At 37.8% G+C, this 23,908-nt stretch overlaps 1 protein-coding gene across 3 annotated transcripts in view; it reads right to left on the reverse strand.

Annotated features, from left to right (window-relative positions):
• The window catches only part of Neto (Neuropilin and tolloid-like), a 237,917-nt gene that overhangs the window by 89,861 nt on the left and 124,148 nt on the right, over nt 1-23,908 (reverse strand). For all 3 annotated transcript variants that reach the window (XM_076447134.1, XM_076447132.1, XM_076447133.1), the window contains 2 exons: nt 5,686-6,128; nt 1,384-1,627 (listed from right to left, as the gene is read on the reverse strand). In XM_076447134.1, coding sequence (XP_076303249.1) covers nt 1,384-1,627; nt 5,686-6,128 — 687 coding nt within the window. The remainder of the gene's footprint in view (nt 1-1,383; nt 1,628-5,685; nt 6,129-23,908) is intronic.

The following is a 23,908-nucleotide window of genomic DNA, read 5'->3' on the forward strand; positions in this document are numbered from 1 at the left end:
TTTGTACGTCTCTCCGAAATAAAACATTAAAATAAATACTTCAAAAAATACATAGACAACTTTGGTCACTAAAATCATAAAATTGATCCGAGTCAAAATTATAAATAAATTGATCTTTTTGCTTATTATGTGGTACGTCGACCGATTTTATTATAATTATAATAGTATATTGAATATATTATTATGGTAAAATATCATCTAGCCAGATCAGAGGAATTGATTCGAATTTTTTTTTTATTGAGAGCTTAAGTGGAACTCCCCATAGTTATAAAGCTATACATTAGGATTAACATAACGTCTGATATACATTTGGTTGATATGACATCTTACAGTTAGACATTAGTAGTGTAGGTACGCCAGAATATAACGCATTAAGTACATAACTTTATATCTTTAAATTTTCATCTTTAAATTTTCGGTTCATAAAGTAACGATGTGATACTTAATTGAGGGGGGAAAACAGTTACCCTCTCTCTCACTGCCAGTACCGAATTAGTCGCGTGAAACGCGTCACGTGACTGTGGCGTGGCGGAAGCGTAGGGGAATAGCGTCGTACAAGGGCAGGGTAGAGTGAGAAGACAAGTCATAATCTGGTGATACTAAGCGGGCCTTAGGACAAAACACTCCCCCCACCTTTTCCTTCTCTCACGCATCGCTTTAGCCGCCGTCAAAAATTTATTTAGAGTCTGCGCGTTTGTCTTGCAATATACAGGGTGTCCCAAAATTCCTTCAACATCCGGAAATGGGAGGTTGCTGAGATCATTTGAAGCAACATTTTCCTTTGTTAAGGAGTTATTAACGAAAAACACGCACCAATCAGAGCGCGTGTTGGCACAGTCGTCCCGGCGCGGCGCACTAACTAGGCCGTGCTCTGGTTGGTGCGTGTTTTTCGTGAGTAACTCCTTAACAAATCCGCGAACGCCATTTTTGCAGAAAAAAATGTTGCTCCAAGTAATCACAGCAACCTTCCATTTCCGGATGTTGAGACACCCTGTATACATATTTCAATAAAGAAATTTCTTCAATAACTTTTCAGAGGATCATCTCTACTTCAATCATTGTGAAATAAAAAATCTGAAACCGATCGACCAACGACGGTACGTTTATTGTTAAACAATACGCGTTCGCTTCTACTAGTGACGGTTCAATATGCGCACGAAAAGATAACCAGTTTGGAAGTTTCGTTCAGAAAGAGCCGTTCCATGCAATAAGAAACTAAGGACCGAATGGATTCTCCTCGAAACCGTATTTCCCGATGCTGAATTCTTTGGCAGTGGCTTGCGCGGGCATTTCCGCGAGCTGGTCAGAGTGGATTTTTCAAAGTTTCCGCGCTCGACATCCGTAAACGTTCGCGTTCGGGCGAGAGAGACAAAGTTCGCTCACCTTCCAGGACCCGGACGCACTCGGTCAGATTCGGATAGTTGTCCGGATAGTTCGGACTGTAAAATTCCTGCTTGGTCTCGTCGCCGACGCTGAACTTCTCGCACACGTCCGGGATGTGTCGCATTTGACGGCGTACCACATCGTTCCCGTGGAACGGCGCCGGCATCGTCATCGTCGTGAAGTCGTTCGGCCTCCTCGACGAAACTGGCTGGTACACCAACCGATTCTCGTGCGACGGCACTGTCTGTACATAGTTAAAAATCACGTGAGGCTATGCTATTCCACCAACTCCAAGAATGTCATGCTTTAGATTAGATCTTACAATTAGACTTAGACCGCCCACGCGTAGGATTGCCATCCATGAAATCGCGGATCCAGGACGAAGGGCATAAAAACCCTGGACTTTTCCGTCTGGATCCCGGACACTTTGAACTACTTTTTAAGTTAGATATGATACTACAAAGAAACGCTTCGGATGGGAGATTCGGCCAATAAATATTACGATAATAAAAGAGCTATATATCCTTATTTTTAAAATTCTTAGAAAGTTCTCTGCTATGAAAACATTGCATTCGTTTAAAATAATTGCAAAATAAAAGGTGTAACGAACATTTTTTCAAACAACAACATTTTTAGTAGATACTCTTATGTATGATTGTATAATGCAATAGTTTTATTAAGTCGTAAAAAATTGTATTGACACTCTTACATTCTTTTAATCTTTTCAATGTTTGAAATTGCATGTACTCATTTTTGCTATAAATGTATAAAATCCTCAGTCTAGTGATCATTATGCAGAGTGTCTCAGCTGAGGGAGAGGCCACCTAAATATCTCCTTTATTTTTAATGACACAAAAAATATTTATGGCATAATTGAAATGGTATCGAAGGAGGAATATCATATAAGAACAATTTCTTTTTTCCGGTTATTTTTTCATAGTTTTTTCAAGGTCATCGTTATTTTTTATCGGGAAAACTTATGTTTTTTTATTCTTATAGCTTATTCTTATAGATTTTATCTTATAGCGGCTGAAAAAATATATTTGTATATGCTCAAGTCATTAACAAGATGGAATAAAGAAAATAAGTTTTCCCGATAAAAAATAACGATGACCTCGAAAAAACTATGAAAAATAACCGGACAAAAAAGAATTGTTCTTCTATAATATTCCTCCTTCCTTCTATACCATTTAGATTATGCCAAAAATATTCTTTTTTATGCCTCCTTCAGCTGAGACACCCTGTATATTGACTTGTAGTTTACTCTTCACAATAAATTCTGTGTGGATGGTTTCGACTATCGAGGAACTTCGTATTCTAGCGAGCAAAGTTTCGTGCAGCATTATCGTGAAACAGAGCCTAACTGCCAAGTTTTGCGACACGTGTGCAAAAGCTACGGTCGTGTGCTGCAACTCGGCTTCTAATAATCCAGACACGATCGAATTGGGAGGCATAATAAATGAATGGTGTATTTCTCATGCGTTTCATGCGTTTCATGCGTAGGTGTTGCCACTAGTTTCTTGCATTTGGAAAACGCGCGATCACTTTTAGAACAGACCTTGCACCGCGCGTATCTCGACCGCGGCGTGGCGTGGCGGTAACTCGAAGCTGACGCAATTGAAAATATATACGATCGATGAGCAATAATCCTCCGATACACAGGTGTCAGGTCGTTAATTAAATGAGAGTCCAACGACGCTTTAGGCAACTGGTGCCGTGATACCGTTAAATTATAGTTATCGCCTCCGTACGAAGTTATTGGGGTGCGCGAAATCCATTACAACTGTAATTGCGTTATTGCATCGAGATCGATGAACCTCCTAGTTCCGATTCTTCCTCCCCGTTTCTTTTTTTTTTATGCGCGAACTTGCGTCCTAGAAACCGCGTTTCGGATTCTGCTAATCCGACGGTTATAAACTCTCGATGAAACTGAACTAATAGAAAAAAAAGAGAACAGAATTCCCTCGCCATAAGCCGATTAAGTCGGTAGAGTAATGGTAAGCTTATAGCGTGGAAGATTTACCGAAGTTGAGGCGAAAACATACTGCATTAAGCTTTTCTATCGTTGAATACAAATGGTGCGAGAATCCGTGTTAACAATATATATCTACAGTTACTCGAATTAATATTCGGACGCACTAAAATAGGCGATAACTTTTTAAATATTGTACTATACGATTTGAACTTTTTTGGGAGGACTAGAGCAATTAGTTTACTACAGGATGTGAAAAGAAATTTTTTCAAATATTGCAATTCATCGGAATTGTATCAAAAATACTAAAATTTGCATTTTACAACTTTTTTATATGGGCCTATATTGAAAATTTAAAAAAGTAACTGTAAGCAATATTACTAATAAAAATATTGTCTACATTTGACACATGAGAAATTTGTTTGAAAAATCGTCGATATTTACATTGTAATAATTTCGTAAAATCAAATTGCAATAATTGATGTCATGAATTTACTGAAACGTAATTAACTAGTGGCACACACATACCCAACATCGAAAAATTAAAAACGAATATCAAAGACCAATTTATGATGGAATTATTAAAATCTGAAAGATATTAAAAAATCAACATGGAAAACAGATTAATATTTAATAATACGAACATGAAATTCGATTCAAATTACATTGCAAATTTTACAATTCGTGAAGTTTCATGTGAACAATAATTCCATCGCATTCTATATTCATTGGGGTGACCAGTAACATAATCATGACTATATACGAAGTAACTAAAGCATAATGTAATAAACTTCGCTTTTCGCTGCCATTTAATGTAACACAACATATTATGCATGAAATGTGCAGCGATATTGCGGAATTGTATGCTCATTTAGTAGAAATTAATTTGAAAAATTCATCAGCATTTTCAACGTGATTATATTTCTAAATGTAATGAACGTACCTAATAATGAAACAATGGATAATACTTTCTGAATAATAATAATTTTTAAATTCTAATTTCTCGGGAATGAGGCGCCAAATGAAAAAAATTGTGTATTTTTTTTGGCTGCACATTTATACAATCTTGGGACACTCTCTAGACATGTGAAATACAATGGTTCTGAAAGTTTAAAGTCGTTTTTTAAGAGAACGGTGGACTTGGGGCCCACGGTCCTTTGAGATTTTCGTTCCTCGCGGTGGATATTGTATCAGATGACTGCATGAGTTCGTGCCCGATTTGAAAATAAAATTCAATGGTTAAATTTTAAAGAGTATAGCGTTATTAATCAATTATATATAGTCACCATTCTTTTCTACAATTAGAAAAAAACATCATCTATGAATGATGGACATCTATGAAAATCGGGCACGAACTTATGCAATCATCTAATATAATGCGACACAAAAAAATGAAGCTGGACCTTGAATTTCAAGGTCGTCAATTTTGCAGCAACTTTTTAAATGTTTCTCCACCGATCCAAAGGTGATGAATATCACAACATATAATTTTCTTCCACCCTGTACATCCGAAGTGAAATATCTAAACCTGTCGTAAGGCGGTAGACTCGTTTCCAGAATTGCAAGGGTGCGGGATTCACCTTTTAATTTCTCGATAATACAAACACGGGATTTTTCAGTAGTCAAAAACGCTAGTTAAAAGATCCATCTAGAGCGCGATCTCCCTCAAAAGTCCTATTTTTTCGTTTACGAGGCGTAATTTGCATTATTCGGCAGTTGTATACTTCCGAATACAGTGTTCCTGCGATTGTTGTGAGAACCTCGGGGGTATCGAGTTTCAGGAAACGAAATGGTACTACGTTCTTGTACGTGTGCCGAACATAGATTTCTTGGATAACTTTTCCAAGTGTAAACGATGATCGTGGGTAAACAACGGTGCTAAGAGGGAAATTATTGTATTGCACTAATGCTATTCCATACCTGAGAATGATACGTCGAGTATCATAAAACCCCAATTTAAACACCCTAATACCTTAATTTCTTTGTAGCGCGATCCACCGCCCAAGGGGGAACCCCCCAGTAGTGGGGATAAAAAAGTCACATCATTCGCATACCTGAAAGTCATATCAATCGTGGGAACACTATAATGCAAATTACGCTGCCGAGTAATGCAAATTACGCCTCGTAAATCAAAAAATATGATTTTTGAGGGCGATAGCGCCCTGGATCGATCTTTTGTCTAGCGTTTTTGACTACTGAAAGATTGCATTTTTGTATTACCGAGAAATGAGTACGCGAATCCAGCAGAGCCTTGCAATTCTGGAAAAAGAAGTCCACTTCCTTAAGAGTGAACGATGGAAGCTCGCGATGCAACACGATGTACGACTTACGTTATCAAAAGTTCTCGAGACGTTCGTTTCTTCGGAGCTCGACCTTGGCGTCGTTGATTGGATAAACGTCCGACCAGCGGATAGATTTATCTTCTGTCTGATGTCGGGCGAGATCCCCGAGGGCAGGCTCGAATTTTCACGGTTGATTTCCACTTTTTTCACCGGGTCGCTTCTGGTTCCCGTGGCGGCAGCATTCCGATGCATTTCGATCTGACTCTCGGTAACCGTCTTCAGCATCCCGAACGCGACCCGGTCCGGCGAGTTCGAGGTATCCGCGTGCCAGGAACTTTTTTGACGGAACATTCCGTCGGACCTGGTCGTCGTCGTCGTCGTCGTGGTGCTGGTCGACGACCAGGCAAAGGATCGAGTGGTCCTCCGTGCGTCGTACGTACCCCAAAGTGGCCGCTCCGTCTCGCGTGTGGTTTCCGCGGCCGTCCCACTGACTGAAACATTAATGGACAAATACTTTCCGTTACTGGATGCTTGGGAAATTTCCTCCTGCGCCCCGCACTATGCGCCAAACCGACGAAATCTGTGTCAAAATCAAAGAACTTTCGATAGAAATGAGATAGAGCGATGAAATGTTTTTTAAAATGAAAGCTGAAACTTTGCAGAATATAGGATAATTATGGAGGTAGTGGTACGAACGTTTTTTAACCTCGAAAGAATTCGTTAAACTTGCACAATTTCAAGAAAATTGTGATTTTTCCAATACCATGCGCGGGAAAAATTTTTTTTTAACATGCGACACATCGTTTCGCGTAGATTTTTTCACGCTGATTTTAAGTAAACGTTCAAATACTTCATTATGATTATTTTTAATGTGTTTTATATATGAGAATACAATATTCCTTCAAACTAGTTGGTTACCAAATCATTTTAACGAAAAAATGATTTCATAAAAGTGTTCACAAAAAAGTGTTCACAAAAATCGATTTCTTGCAAAATCCTGAGGTCGTAGACAAATTTCGAAACCAGATTTGAAATCAGCGTGAAAAAATCTACGGGAAATGATGTATCGCACGTTAGAAAAAACTTTTTCCGCGCGTGGTATTTGAAAAACCACAATTTTCTTGAAATTGTGCAAGTTTAACGAAATCTTTCGAGGTTAAAAAACGTTCGTACCACAATCTACATAATTATCCCATATTCTGCAAAGTTTCAGCTTTCATTTAAAAAAATATTTCATCGCTCTATCTCATTTCTATCGACAGTTCTTTGATTTTGACACAGATTTCGTCGGTTTGGCCCACAGTCCGCCGCTCCGACAGCGAACCTCGCTCAATCATACTCCTACACGATTTTCACAAACTTCCCTGGCCTGCAGAACAGCTAAAAGTAGGAAATGAGTACAGGGTGTTTCAAAATTATAAGTCGCGACCACTATAGCGTGATTCTGCATCTCTAGATAAGTGGAGATTTATTATATAAATGGACCGCAAAATTAACCTTAACATTAAATCTCACGGTCAAAATTGTTGTTTATTGCATTCTATAGTACTCATCGCGACGAACAAAAGTCTCAAAGGAATTATGGGGCAGATTCAACTGTTCCCTCAAGAACGACTTTAAAGATTCGCCAACTATTTTATTCTATATGTCTACAAGGTGTTTTAAAATCGTATAAACGTGGAGGGGATGATTCTACACGGAAAAATAAGTCGCAAATGTGCAATAAATTTTTTCATTTGACGCGTCGTTTTCAAGAAAATTTACTAACAGTCCGTCAAGTTCGCGTGCGTAGCGTTCTTAACACGTTCCGTGCCGAGCTGTTTTTGTTCGATTTTTCATTCAGGCCATTTGCTTTGTTCTGTACTGCATCTTTTATAATACCTCATTCCTTTGGTCGAAATATTCTACAGTCTTAAGATGCCTCTACTTGACTTTACAATAAATTTTTAAGAACCTCTTCGTTTTTCAATGAGAATTCCAATCGGCCGAACGGAAAGTTCAGTGTGGGGCGTATACGCGCTACGCAGCACGGAACGTGTTACGGAGTAGAATGAGTCGGTAATGAACAGACGCGTCAGACGATTCCTATTCAATAGCTCGCGTGTTCTTCGCATTTTAAAACTCAAGTTTCTCGAAAAGGAGGAGGCAAATGAAAAAATTTGTTCTATTTTTCTCATGTGAAGTCATCCCTTCTACGTTTATATCATGGGACACCTTGTAGACATATGAAATATTGGGCTGGCAAATAAGTTCGTTCGGTTTTTTACATTGGAATAAATCACAAAAACCGGACGAACTTATTTGCCAACCCAATGAAATTAGATGAGTACTATACGATGAAATAAGAAATAATTTTCACCTCGGGATTCAACGTTAGGGTCAATTTTGCGGTCCATTTTTGTAACAAATCTCCATCGATCCAGTGGTGCAGAATAATGCTATAGTGGTCATGACATATAGTCATGTCACTCAGTCTACAGTTTGGAGATCTAGTGATAGTCATTCTTTTTTTATTTGAGCATTATCAACCTCCATTGACGTTATTTTACATGCATAGTTCTAATTTCACGATGTACTATAATTAGACTGCAGGCTTTTGTGAACAATAAAAATTGTTTGCATTAATTAAAATTTATTTTCTTATTTCAAATCATTCAAACTGGTTCATAAGACAATCAAAACTTTTAGGATATACATTGCTCATATTGATTTTTGGAAGACAATCTATGAAAATTGGCACAGACAGAAAAATCTCTAACCTAATCGCAGTAACGATGTAAACGGCAACGAATAGCAAGCTTGTTCGTAAATAATACTATAGGAAGCTACAATAAATATGCACCACTACTGAAGAGAAGTTTTCCCTTTTTTTCGGAGACACTGTTGAATGCAGCAGACCGTTCTACAGAGGCAATAAGTTTATTGTCCATTTTCTTTTTATGACACATTCTTCTGCTTGAAAGCCTACTAGCATTACGTGTAATAGGAACGCAGTGCGTCGGGATCGGAGGAGACAGAATAACCGAAGAATTCTGCTGAGTCTTTGAACGAAGTTGGGAATGTTTGGTAAAACAACTGAAAGCGTACTTTTCATGTGACAATAATTGTACGACGAATAAAAAGGCATAACATCGCTTTTATACAGTGCTATCGAAAGACATCTCTAAAATTCCATACATTTTTGTAAGATTGATATAAATCAAGTTACAATTCGATTGAAAACTTTTTAAATTCCTTTGGACACAATCTGCAGAACTCGTCCGTGCACAACAGATGTTGCGGGAACGTTTCACTGTTTTGTGTTTGCAGACTCCACATTCCACCGAGAAAATCCTGCTCACTTAAGATTGTTTTCATTAAGACTGATGTGTTTCTCTTGTCCAGCCCGTTTCTACCGCCGGTGTTTCAATGTTTTCGTACTCCTCGTTGCTTTCACATTCCGAACTGTTAAGAAACCTCATAATGCACCACTCGGTACAACAACTTTGTTCGTAGTGCAAAATCCTTGATGCAAAAACTTGCCAGGAAATCTGTTGGTAACGTTATAATCCCTACTTCGTTGCTTTATTTGCTGAAACTTCGTAATCTTTTTTAAATTACAACTCGTAAACTAAATTTTCGTTACAAGCCCAAATAAAAAGGTTGTAAAAAGTAAATTCTACTCGATTTTCCAAAAATTTTCACTACTATTATTTAGTAAATTCATCCGTCCAGTGTTTGGCAGGAAAACTGGAGTCGTGTGGACTTTTAATATAAAAGTTATTCTTATTTGTGCGCCATCAATTATGAGAGGCTGATTGTATCTAAATTGCGCATCTATACTACAAAAAATTGTGTCGCTTTGGATGAAGTTTATCAAATGAAACGAAATCAATTTGAATCACTAATGTAGTGAAATCATGCAAAAATGCTAATACTTGCGTACCTTGTTTAGATTACGAGCCACGTTGCTCGATCGCGCGTGAAAAATCGAACAGCGCGTGTACAATAAAAATATATGGCGCCATAGTTATTCGAGGAATGATATTTCATCGAGTTGATAACACGGAGCAATGGGTCGTACCTTTGATAAATCCCCGTTCGGTTTGTTTTGTGGTTATCGCATTTGCACCTCGAATTTGTTCGCCAATTAAACTAGCCCGACGTGGAAAGTTTCGGATTAATGGAGGGAATCGATCGCTGTTGTTGGCAGCGTGTTTGAACAGAATTTATCCAGCCCTCGACAGCGAAGCATCTCGACAAAATCGCGACGTCGAGGATTTTTCGACCGATAACTATGTACAGTAAAAATTCGATCCAAGAAATCCCCTCGAGTCCGTGCTGTTTCTTAGATACTACTATCTTTTTTGTAGCCTGCCCGTCCGTAGAAAAGGGAAGCGCGTGTAAACACGAAGACGAACTACATACATGTGTCGCTTTAATAGGAAAAATGCTACAATTAATTTGGTGAAAGTCCCATAAAAGAAATAATGAGAAACAAAGAAATTTTGTAATTGGATTAGTAGTGGTCCACACTGATATATCCGACCTTGTATCGGATTACGCGGCATGTTTACATTTTACACTCTCAATTGGCCTCTCGCGGGGCACGACCCACAGTGGAAGGTTTTTTTTAATTTTTCTTAGATCGTACAGTTCCCGCTTTATTAGATCGAATATTTACTGTATTACGATGCGGCTAGAAATGTAAGATAGTCAATTTTTTGGCCACGGTGTTTAAAAACTTTCATCGGGAACTGAAAAGAAAAACGATAACGTAGAATGGTAAACGTGACTTCTTTCAATTATTAAAATTATTTTCAAAGGAGGTGTATACTCGGGATATAACCTTTAGACCCTTGTAATTTGTACATGAAATTAACGTGTAATGAGATTGGACCTCGTGATAATGATGGTTCTGCAGAAGATAATGCCGCTCCCGCGCGGACAAATTAAACTGGGCAGACATTACCAACAACACGTCGAGTATCAAGCTTATATTAATATTTTTATTCTACGAAGAGAGAGAGAGAGAAAAAAATAATGTGACGTAAATGAATTCTACATACTCGTTTATATTTTGGACTGCACATAGGTTTCAAAGTGCGTACTTCAAATAACATCAAATATTTGTTAAATTCTGACGAGAACGTATTTATTCGAGATGGTGTTTATTATAGAAGCAATTTGACTGCACGTACGCTTCAAAGCGTGAACTTCAAATTACATGAAATAGATGTTAAATTGTGATGAAAATGTATTTACTCTGTCGAGTTTTGATGGACACATTATAATATGAAAACTAAACCTTAATTATATAAATTGAACTTCCTCGTCCTGGTTTTCATAAAATAACCCATGAACTTTAAAATATACATAAATAAATATTGATTTCAACAGTTCGTAGACTTAAAATAATTGAATGTTATTCAAACCTGGCATGACGATTACTGAAAGTCAACAGAAAAGAATAGAATTTTTCTCGATCTAACCGAATCGAACCGTGCCTATTTTCCATTCTCGTTCGTGTCTATAACGCCCAGAACGCTCGACATTTGACGCTGGTCGACCACAAACGAAATCGAATCCGAACCAAGCCATAAATGAATTTACCATGCGTCTGCTAGTTCAATTTCTGCGAAACCGTGGTAGAAATGCCGTAGAATCGTGTCGTGCGAATGCGATATCGCTCGTACATCGAAACGACGCGACGCGTGCTTCCCGAAACCATTATTATAAAAATTGATTTTCTACTGTTCCCATTCAAATATTTCTCTCGATGCAATCGCGATTTTTCTACGACCATCAACGAAAAAAAAAACTTCAAAATCTCCTCGATCCCAGCTACGTGCGTAGAATATTTGATCTTCTATTTTCCCCGTTCCTTTTCGCTAATTTTCCACGAGTTTTCCCCGAAAAAAAGAAAAAGAAAGAACGCTGTGCGAATTAAGTCGCGAGCGGGTCGTTTAATCCGTCTTCCGTCGCTGCTTAATCGCGTCTGCTGGAACTCTCGAATTGCATTAGCGAAAATGGGCACGGGTGGCACGACAATTTCCACCCCGGGTTTTTTTCAAGCGTTTCTCAATTTTTCTATTCGTTTTTTCTCTCCCCACCCATCGTAGGCGATATATATATCTCGCTTTTCGGCGTGGCTACATATTCCCCTCGGCGCGACGAAGAAAATTCGAAATGGAAGACAATAGGCGTTGCATTTATTCCGCCGTGTCGACCGTCAAAGTCGATATATACGATGCTCTTTGGCTTCTCCGAGAGGGCTTTATCGAGGGGGAACATATGCGTGTACAAAGCTGTCTTGAAGTATCGCAGTCTCGCCGATATATTTATGTTCGCCGATGTCTTGGAACACGGATTGCGCGCCCTTCCCTCTCTATGACAATATGCTCACCTCCCGTCGAATACTTTATACTTTATACGTTCGACGAGTCTCCTAAGTGATTTTCACTGTGACGTTCTGACGGTGTACATCAGTGCGCAGCTGTGCGAGAACAGCTTCGCAAATATCAGGTGGCTGCGTTCGCAAACGTTCCACGCGTATACTCGCATCGTTCGTAGTCGGCAACATCCACCCGGTAAATCATATTCTTCTGGAGGAAGAATCGCAACCGAGGAAATTTATACGGAGTTCAATAATTTCGTGTTTTCGAAGGAGCAGATCGAGAACGGAAATTAAAAGCATGCACACGATGGACATTTCTACAGGAGTATTCCCACTCTGAAATATTAAGTATGAGTCCTTCTGTCACGTTGTCCCCAATAACAATCCCCAATAAATGCATAGTTATCGTGCATACAGGGTGTTTACTAGGGGGCTCTTCTTTTCGACTTTTGATTAATTTTAGAGGGTTTTCGAATTGTTGGTCGCTTTATAACACCTTTAGCCTTGATAAAGTGGAACCTGAAAAGCTCTCGTCTTCTAATAAAGGGAATATACACCATTCCTGCAAAATAATATGCCAATAAAAACAAATAAGTTCCGCAAGTTAAATAAAAATACACATTTTTCGTTAATGTTATTGATAAAAGATAATGAAAGCACACTTAAGTTTACAAATTTCAGAGAAAATTTTTCAATTTTGGTCCGACATTTTTCTTAATCTTTTTGAAAACCGTTAGTTTTACGAAAAAATTAATGCGACATAAAAGACACAGTCTGTCCAGATCTACAGGTTTTGTCTAACATATTTTTTGATGCTATCGATAATTTAGAAGATATTCGAGAAAAACGATTTTATGAGCATTTGATTAATTATTACAATGTTTAAAGGACTTGGGGCACGTATTTCGTTCATCCCATCGAGTTCAAACTTTACACAGACTTTTTATTAATTGGAACAATCCTAGAGGATGCCGTAAAAGAAATATTGAAAAAAATTTTTGTCTAGAGTAAATAAGAGCCACCATAGTGTTCACGCTATTACTAGCTAGCGGTTTTCTTACAAATAATAAATATTAGAATAAAATGAAGGAGGCAAAAGTGATTCTGCTATTTACAATCAACGTAATGGCGTATGCGGTTTTTTTGTGTTCGCACTATTTTTTTAGAAACGAAGGCGACCTTCAATTTCCTTAATGGAATGCTACATATTTTTTATATCAAGACAAATTCGTGACGAAATGGTAACAAAACCATGCTGTATTGTTACTGTATTTAATAATTTACCGTACGGAAACGCAATGAAATTTGTATACGAACAGTGCATCCATTTATTACGATAAACATAAATATTGTAATATTCACCCTTTAGTAGAAAAACGGAATTCATTACTCTTGCGAGAGGAATTCCATTTCAACGGTTAATATTAAAATGATATTTTCAGTAACAAAACAGTACTGAAATGCGAGAAATCAATTTTATTTGCAAATTTTCAATTCATCATTTTCGAGCTGATGCTACAGAAAAGTATGCTTTATTGTTGACTATAAAGATATTATAATACGTCTCAGTTTAACAGCCTTAGTTTGCAGATTCAGGTTGCAATTGAAAATATTCAGTCTCGCTTTGCGGATCAGGATTTTCCGCTTGTGCACTCGCTGTAGCCGGTAACGAAAGTATGTAACGCTCAAGCTACATTTGTATTCAAAGGTGCGTAAGCCATTTTAAAGCCGAAAGGGTTTTATCCGCACTGTACAGTCAGAAACATTCGCGCGCGCCTTTGAAAAAGATTGATTTTTATGCCAAGATCCCGCGTACCCAACTGTTCGGCACGCCTCTGCATCAGAAGGCGAGGCATTTCGGGCTTGAAATGCGTCCGCATGAATGTAATGCGCTGCCGAAAACGCTCGCGAGACTCTTGAAAAGGGTCGATTTTTATGGACAGACTCCGCGTTTGAAACGCACATCGGCACCTTATGGTAACGACGAGCTGCCAGCCCTTACACACGGATGCTAACGCAATTCAGTTGAGGTATGATTTACTTCATTATACGAGGGTGGGTCAAAAGTTATCCTCACTGTGGCTATCAAATTATTTTAATAAACTACAAGAAAGTACAGACGCAGTATTTTTTGACGTAATCTCCTTCTTGTCGACATACTCTGCCAATATGTCAGGAATCTTTTGCACCCCTTGACAAAAAAATGATTTTACTGACAAAAAAGTTCTAATAATAATTTAATTATAGTAATTGTGCAGCTTTATAATGTCACAGCATAATTCCGACGTATGTATCATGTATTTTATGCATTTAACAACGCAAGATTGAAGTTATCATTTGCTGACAGGCACAATAATTGTGTTTAACTTATTTAATCTGGATTAGATCGTAATTGCAATAATGCAATTGAATAATCTTTTCGTCATTTGAGTGATGCTCATGTCATTGCTCTAATTCGTGCTAATTTTGTAGAGTAATTTTAAATATAATTATTATTATCTGCAGATACAAGCATTGGCTAGCAAACAAATAGCGGACTAAATTGCAGGCTATCGATTATGAGTGGCTCGTCGATGGTTAAATATGGAATTATTGAAACATTAACAAATTCAGATATAGTTGCGTGGGGGAACTCTCAAACATCATCAATAAGCTACAGAGAAATCATCAACAAATTAATCATAATATGTCAATACTCCTCGATTCTTTTAATTCATTTTCATTTCTTGAAGTTTCATTTTTGTCATAAATATATACAGTCCGCAGTCTACTAATAATAGATGAGATGAACACGTCTAATATTTTGGATATACGAGTTTCCTTGCCGATATCGATCTCGCTCGCTTTTGCTCTGTCTGGTCCACTCTCTATGTTTCTATTCACTTTCCCCCCAAGCCGTTTCCTAAACGCGCAAAAGGATCGTCGAACCAAGTGAAATACTCCTCTTGCCCCTGCATCCTTCCTCAAGCAATTTTCCAGCTCATGTCAGTACAGTAGGTACTTGAAGCAGAAAATATGTAAAAGGGGAGTGAGTCCTCGATGATGTGGCTTTACTCTTTACAAGCGATGGTACCGTCGACATATTCAAATAAAGTAAAACAACATCCACGTGAAATATTTTCCCATACTTTTGCGTGGCTAAATGAGTACCTGTCATCGATATTGCTGTATCTCGTATATTTGAGACCTGTTTCACAACGTGATTGACAGACGGAGCACTAGAAGAGCAATGAAATTTGCATTTTTCGTAGAATTTTAAATTCGTTCAATAATCTCATAGTAGAAGAACAAAATTCATCTAAATTTACAGTAACCTGTTAATATCGATAACAGGAGGACAAACTTTTATTTCCAGTTGAAAGAAATGAATAAAGAGTCTGATTAAGAATCTCCATTAAGAATCTGAATCGTTATCATACAGTTAAGTAACTGCCAGTAGGTAAAGTATTAAGAAGATAATGAAAAGTTACAGAAAGACGATAACGAAGATAAATGACGAGTTAACTCGTTTTCCCAGTCAACAGACTAACTTAATAATAAGACTGCGACTCTTTATACAAAATAGAAAATGTTTGCATTGATCGCAGGACACAGGAGCCAAATAAAAATTGTGTTCTTCTTTTACTTATCCTATTAAGCTGAAACTGATATTTACATTGATGTCCTTCAATATTTCTAACATGTTTATTGCTTTAAATTGTACGTGTCCATTTTTGTTATAAATTCATAATATACACAATCTACTTATACAGGGTGTATCCGTTAAGTAATGTCACCATTTTTTAGGCATTTCCAGTAGTGCAATTAAAAAATGTTTTAGACAAAAGTTTCTCAGTACTTGATGAGCTACATGTTAGCATATTCTTAAATCTGAAAAAATGTTTTTTTACGTAAAAAAGTAAAGGTCACCTTGACTTTTTTAAATGGCACTATATGTTTTGGACATCATAGGATTGTTTCTGACGTCGAGACGAATTTAACAGTGTACTATACTATGACCTTGAAATGACCTCAAACTTGAAAATTTTGTGCAAACGTAATTTTAATGAAGAATTATTTCTTACAGTATAAATCAAGTTACATTAGATGTTCGAACTGCGATCCACCTTCTATGATACAGAACTCCGCTCTTTGTATTAGATTTTTCGTTGTTGCCATAATTAGGGCGTCTCGGTTTATGTTAGTGTTTACTTACTTATGTAACGTCTTAGTACGACAGTAATGCTAGTTTAGAGTTTTTTAAATTGAAATATCTCCTGAACTACTAACTTTTCGACATACATAGGTTAGTACTTTTTTATAACGAATGTCTAGCTGCATCGATTGATGTATTCAAAAATACCTCATTCCATTTAAAAAAAAAAGTTAACCTCTATATGACCTTTACGCGTCCACTCACGAAAAAACTAATAACATCAAAATATGCTCCACTCGATACCATTCAAGCCTATGCTGAACAATTTTTTTGCTACGAGTAACAATAGCTAGAAAATCAAGATGTCAAAATCAGGTGAGACACCCTGTACATTACAGTGGCCAAACGCATCGATGCATAAAAAAGGTTAAATAGTTAATTTTCATTAGTTTAATTAATTTTCAAACTATGTGCACAATTGAAGCTTTCGCAAACAGTTCGCGAATTGGTTTCCGTTTTACGAGCTTCGTTCCAATAGCCAGGAGGCTCATTAATTATAAAGTAGTAGAAAAGAAAGCTCTTCGAAGCTAAGCGATAATTTGCATGTACATTGGTACATACTGTGAGTCGAGCTTAACAATATTTATATTAGTTGCCGCGATGGCAGAGTGCTGAGCAACGACGTATTCGTCCCTATTTATAATTTCCCATGGGATAGCACTTTGCGGAACAGTCTAGCCGCACCGGCAACTTCTTTTCCCTTTTGCATCGTTCAATTTACCACCAATTCATTCTCCCGTGTGTTCGAACGCGCGTACGCGCACGCGTGATACTCGCTTCGTTTTATTAATTAGCGGCATGTGGTATTTAACCCAATTAACAAAACGACCGCGCGCCGCCCGTTCCGGTGTAACGAATGGACCCGGCCTGAAATTAGCGATCAGAAAACGTTGGATATCGAACACACTTTTTTTTCCATCCACCGAAATATTTTTCCCGCGTTTGTGTCGCGTGATTGGAGATAAAGAATGCTAGTATGTAGACGCGTTATATGGAATGGTGAAAAATGTTATTTTCCTATTTCGAATTGATGGGTGATAACAAATGTCCAGTACTTATAGTACCTATCAAGAGAAATAAAAAATTTCTGATCAACATAGGTCCTAACAGCAATCCATTCCCGATAAACTTTTATTATTTATTGGCAGATCGCAGATTTTATGTAAGGTAAGGTGGCGTAAGTTCGTAAACGGGGCAAGTGCATATACTGATTATTTTTTTATTATAATACGAGTGAAATTTCTCTAGCTTGTATTTATTAATGTATTAGGTTGTAAAGAAAGAAATGCAGGATTTTTGTTCCTTTGTTTTAATTGCAATATTATACCAATAAATATTTACCTTAATGTAATGAGTTACTTGTCATTTTAAAGCTTATTTTACGCTCTTTTTAATTATGCTTTTGATATTTACTTTTATTCAAATTTTTATTAAATTATTTGCCTTTTATTTCAGGATGTCAAAACGCGATTTTTGCATGATTTTTTTCTATGAGCCTGAAGTAGGCCGAAGAAATAATGCGAAAATCGCGTTTTGACATCCTGAAATAAAATATAACTTTATAAAAATTTGAATAAAATTAAATATCAAAAGCATATAATTAAATAGATCGTAAAACAAGCCTTAAAATCACGTACAACTCATTAAAGTAAGGTAAATATTTATTGGTATAAAATTGCAATTAAAACAAAGGAACAGAAATCCTGCATTTCTTTCTTTACAACCTGATACTATAAGTTAATATGAACTATTCGACATAGACATCGCCCAAGAATAAAGGTGTTTTCCTCGCTTAAATCAACCAGTGCTAAACAGTCACGTGAGATATACAGCAAAAAATACTTGTTTGTTTAAAAATGGATAACTATAAAACTAAACAATATAATTTAATGCAATAAAAAGCATTTTATAGCAGGCTTGTTAATAATTCTGCTCTTGCCCCGTTGCACATGAAACAATAGGTTTGAAAACATTTCCAACTCTAACTAAATTACGCTCTTGGCCCATTTTCGGGGAAAAGTGCGGAGTAGATGACATTTTGTGCAATATCCTATCAAAATGACAATTTTCAAGTAAAATTAGAATCCTACGTAATATTAATTCACCAGTAATAACTGTGCAAAGCGTTTGATACCGACAGCTTTAAGTATTTACATACTAGACTGAAAATACATAAGATTAAAATCCAACTTTACAAAAACCAGTCTGCACTTACCCCACCTTCACCATATTTATAGAAAAATTAAGTAGATGCAATTTAGAACTGCAGGAAAATTGAAAAAGTTTGAAGATATTAACCAATATTATTAAGGGAAGAAAAGTAACATTCTATTTGGTTGCTATTTCTTGCAACCGAAGCAGACAAGTTTTATTTCGCATCAAGATCCGCAGTACAGTCGTTACGCGGAAGGGCCATAACCGAGTTTGGACATTAGGCATGTGATACAATTAGTGTTAATCGATATAGTTGATTGTCTATTAATGTGTCGATCAAGCTTGGTTCCAGAGGTGATCAGGATTGTTGCCTATTAATGTTTTGGTCAAACTCTGATCCCGGCGAACAATCTGCAGTGTCGGTGGTGGCAGAACATTCCCGTGTACCTCGAAATAAATTGCGGCCGCAAGCTCTCGGTACCCGACTCCCAAGCCGATGGATCGAAGTTAGAGGAGAAAAGTTTCGGCTAATCGGGTGAACTTCGCCCTGGCCGGAACTCGGCCGGATTTGACGCGAGAACGGGCCGGTCCGGGCCCTCTTTATGTGCCCGTTAACGTGTGAATATCGTTGGCACGGATTGGATCGTGAAAACTTCCCCAGTTATCGTATACTTCGAACCGCCACGAATTTTTCGGGAAAAACAGCCGGTCGCCATCGTTTGCATACACTTATCCCCTTCATCTTAACGCGTAGCGGGTCGCGGCTAACTTGGATAATTCCATTGAATAGGGCGATAAGCGCGTGTCTCAAAGTTACTTGTTCCGGGTCTAACCCTCTGGGCCTCTTCGGTTACTTTGATTACTAGACTGCGGATTTCATGCAGCTATGAGAAAAACTTCTAAGCGAAATTTAGTAATCCCTTGCACTGTAGCAGCGAGTCAGACTCGTAATTTCGAACAGTAGATTCTTTGTACTTTTAAATCTTGTACTTTCATTAACATTCAATCTACAATTCAGCAAAGTTCAATTGAATTCAATTAGCACGTCAACTTTGGACGCTTGTATCTCGATAATAGGATAACTGTACCGATTAGTGATCTATAGTGCTTCGATCGTACTTTGTTTTAATATTATTACTGATTCATCATGACATAATAATATGTGTCAGCATTTTGTGGAAGAACGATGTGTTCTGAATTTAAAAAAACACAAAACCTCTAATACAACATAAGAAAATACTAAACAATAAAATCAATAACATTTTGTACGTATGACTGCGGACGAAAAGGAGCCATGGCCTTATTCTTTCTTTTTATGAAGAATGTTTTTTCAAATCCTGAGATTATAAAAATATGAGATTGGTTGACAATTTTGTTTGCCTCGCCAACAAGAATATATTCATATTGAATTTTACAAATTTATATATTCAGGGCAAAATATTTATTTTTACGTATTTTAATCTTCTTTGGGAAAAATACCGCAGTAAAACGTACACCCGCAGTAATAAGAACATTTACCCTATGTGTGTCACTAATTAATGAAACTCAAATAAAATTCTATTTTGTTGTTGTAGATCTGTAGCCTTCCCCCCCCCACTAGAGAATACAATATAATCCTTCCTCTTCGAAAAAAATTATCAATAGATTGTGGATTTGATGGATTTATGGCAAAAATGAGTGGGTGCAATTTAAAACTGTAGAAAGGTTACAATTTACAACTGCTTTGCAACAATTTGTAACTGCTGCTAATGGGTTATTAATTATGTAATCGCACAAGATCCCTCGCTAATTAAATGCACTTGGTTCGCAGGCATTAGAACGGTGGGCATTATTAAATCGAACCGCGCGGTATTAATTACGCCAGTTACGAAAAGGAGAATGCCTCGGCCAAATGATGTTTGTCAATTCGAAATTGTTATGGTTATAGCACACGTATTTACACATGTATACATATAATATCGGCGCGTAACATATTCGGCCAATCAATCAGATTAACGGCTAATAGTACAAAGCGGGCACATCGTTTAGACGGCTGTGTGCGCGGAGGGGAATGAATTGTTCGATTTAATTAGGAATCGTTCGATTTGCTTTTGCGCGTAAAATCCAAAGTATCTTGAAGCATATTATTCGCGGTACCGCCATGAATTTCGCGATCCAGTTCCCGTTACCGGATTCTTTCTTAAACGGTCGCGCCCGAATATTTCAAGGGAGTTAGCTGCACGCTGCGCCAACGCGAAACTTTGTTCTTTGAGCTTTTAATTCTTCCACGACGCGACGGTGGAATCTATTTGCCATGGTCGAAGTTGCCACGTTCCAGCGTTCGTGTACCGCGAGCAGAGTGCTCGATGATAAATCGAAAAACTTTCGCCGCGAGAATACCCTGGAATATTGAGCATTTGCATTACCCGGGGAATCTTCGCGCGTAGTCCTCGCGAGGAATGGATTTATATATAGCTCACGGAGGTTCGCATCGGACGCATAACATGGAATTCGCGTCTGCAAGTTCGAAATAATCCTTACCTTCTCTGAGAGAATGCAAACACATAAAAGTGCTCTGTTCTCGATCGAACCTCGTCGGTGACTCACGCCCGAAAAATCCTCGCGAAGTTTTATCAACTCTTCGCGAAAGACATCTGTTGAATACGTTCCAGGTAACGCGATTAGACTGCATTCGTCGCAGTTTTGACGAACATGAGTCGGAGGAAAAATAGTAAAAACATTGCGATATTAAGGAAGGGAATAGGTGGGAGACAATTTTTTTATTTTGCATAGAAATCTGCAGTCGGCTAGGACGATTAACCCCTCATCTTAGGATTTATTCTACAGTCACATTAATTAGAACACTCGATATTATAAGACAAGAGTTTTAAAAAATATCGTGTTTTGTTGTATTTAATTTTCTTAGCTTCAACTATGCACAGCATTGTGGTATTATGATTTCCAAAAGTCTGAAGTTATAATTGATGCAAAACCTTTACTATTATTTGTCACAGATTTTGTTCAAAAGTAAATATTTTTAAGTTGATCTTTTTAGTAAAAACATCCTTCTCGATTCTTGTTTAAACCTGTGAGCTCATTGTTCAACTTACACAAATGTTTTCACATTCCAAACAAAAATTCGTGCAATAGAGAGTAAAGAAAAAATCGCTACTGGAAAGTCTGATCGTTATAACTTTTTAATGAATCAATTACGGGCTTTTCGGTAAAAAAAACATTTTAGTTCCATTTTTCCCTATGGGAAAGTTTGTCCGGCAAACTGTGGGCGTCTTTCATAGTAATACCTAAATGAAACGGTGTAACAAAGAGGTGTAACGAAGAGCAACAGGACATCCTTTTGTAGGTGGCCGGGTGTACGACAGTCACGGTACATCCCAGCCTTAAGTGGCGATTGAAACTTGCGCCGCGGTTGCACGACAGCGTTATACAAATTGATAACTACGCTAACTTCCCCGGGCAAACAAGCGTAGGATTTATGCCGTTCGGCAAGATGGAATTACCGTTGGGGGGGGGAGGGTGGAAATTGTCTACCGCTGGTGCGCGCGATAATAAAAATTGGTGTTCCGCTGAAAGAGCTGTAACTGCCCGGTAAATACCCGCCGTTCCATTATTTCCTCGGGAAATTCACTCTCGCCCGCGGTAATAACGCTATACCGGCTGAGTAAATATGAATCGAAATTCCGTGGAAAAATAATTGCGTAATAATTTCAGCTTAACTTTTCACTTTGCCGTGTCTGCGAGCCAGTAAATCGCCGGTTCCGATCTCCCGGCGTCAGTCGGGCCCGTTAACAAAACGGTATAGAGAACGGTTTAAGCAACGTTCTGACACAGTCGAAGATAAATAAAATCCTATTCGTACTTCACGCTTTTGCGTGCTTCAGCAAGTATTTCATATAAAACTCACCATGTTTCTTGGGGAACATCTTAACCCTTATGTAGCCAACGAAAATGTATATATTATTTACATGTTTTAAAAAATCTTTTATATTTAAAATATTTGCACAAATTCTCCTTTTAAGAGTACATAATATAATAGCGAGCAAAGAATGGAGAAAGAATGGACATTCAGAGAAATTTTGTAATATTTTTAGAGGAACATTAACAAGTTGTTGAAAGAAACGCAATAAATGGGTTACTCGGCTACCCGGTTGGCTACACAAGGGTTAAGCAATGTCCACACTGAAGCAACAACGAGCAACTTTAAGTTGATGTTGCATATATCCCTTTACCACTCTTTTACCACTTAAATAGAACCACTTTAGAACTTACCACTTTAATAGAAGAACAAGAAGGTGACAAGAGGCAACAAAAAGTCGCTCTTTGTTGCCTACGTCAGGACAAAGCTTCTTTAGACACCGAGATTTTAAGATGACCTCCGTGTTGTCCATTACGAGACGAGTTCATTTACTTTGTTAACCTCTTGAGTGACTACAACGCATACTAATCACAGTACAAACAATAAAACAAGCCACCTAAAAGGTTAAGGCGTTGCAGAGCCATTCTTGTTCGACTTTTCACCCAGACCATTTGATGTTTTGACTAAAGACTGATAGCTCACCCAGCAGTATTTCATTACACCATCAATCGATAAGTAACTAGCTTGTTTATAATATATATAGTTATCGCATCATGTACCATCTGCGATAAACGTGACCCAAATGGAAAGTTCAACGTGTATTATTAGGGAGGTTCGCATGGCACAGAACGTGTTAGACGTTCTTGGAATTGTTCAACAGTGCTTTTAGTCAAAAGGACGACATTGGCCATTAATACAAGGGTTAAGTTATCTATAGTTAAACATATATGTCAGAAGCGAGCCGACAACTATTTTGACTCTCCATGTTATCGATTTTCGATACAGTCGATAATTTAGAAGACATTTGAGAAAAACGATTTTATGAGCATTTACTTAATTATTTTAATGTTAAAGATCCAAACTTTGCACAGACTTTTGAACTGAAAACTTCTGTAGGCGCACCACGTACACATTTACTGGGAAGTGAATCAGTTTGATCCGTCACGCTCCGAGGTGAAACGCTATTCGGGTAAACTCAGAGGAGCCAACAGACAGGTGTGCAATCACCATAGAAGTTTTCACTTCGGTCGTGCGGTCTTATACGCATAGTATTGGTCTGTCTTTTTGTTAATTAATTGAAACAAACCTGGGAGGGTAAAGTGAAAAAATTCAAATGTCGCAAATAAGAGCCACCCTACTGTACATACCTAGGCAGGATCATAAAATATCGACGTGAAATTCGATCGAGGGAAATTCGAATACGGATGTGGCGCTTTTCGACGCGATCTATGCAAATATCTCAGACGCGAATGGCCGATAGATCGGCGATGATACGCATAGATAAGATCTTATCTATGCGATTATTTGCGCTGCTGTGAAAATACTGAGCCTTTCGGAAGCTCCACTCGTATTGAAAGTGCAGGCTCGCGAATTAGGATGATTTCGGGATCAGTCGTGTGGCGGCTGCGTTTACTTATTCGTCGAGGGAATCTTGAACTGGAATTATCGGATGGGGCTCTCGAAATGGCTTTCG

This window comes from Lasioglossum baleicum, chromosome 2 (assembly GCF_051020765.1).
Source record: "Lasioglossum baleicum chromosome 2, iyLasBale1, whole genome shotgun sequence".
NCBI lineage: Eukaryota > Metazoa > Arthropoda > Insecta > Hymenoptera > Halictidae > Lasioglossum > Lasioglossum baleicum.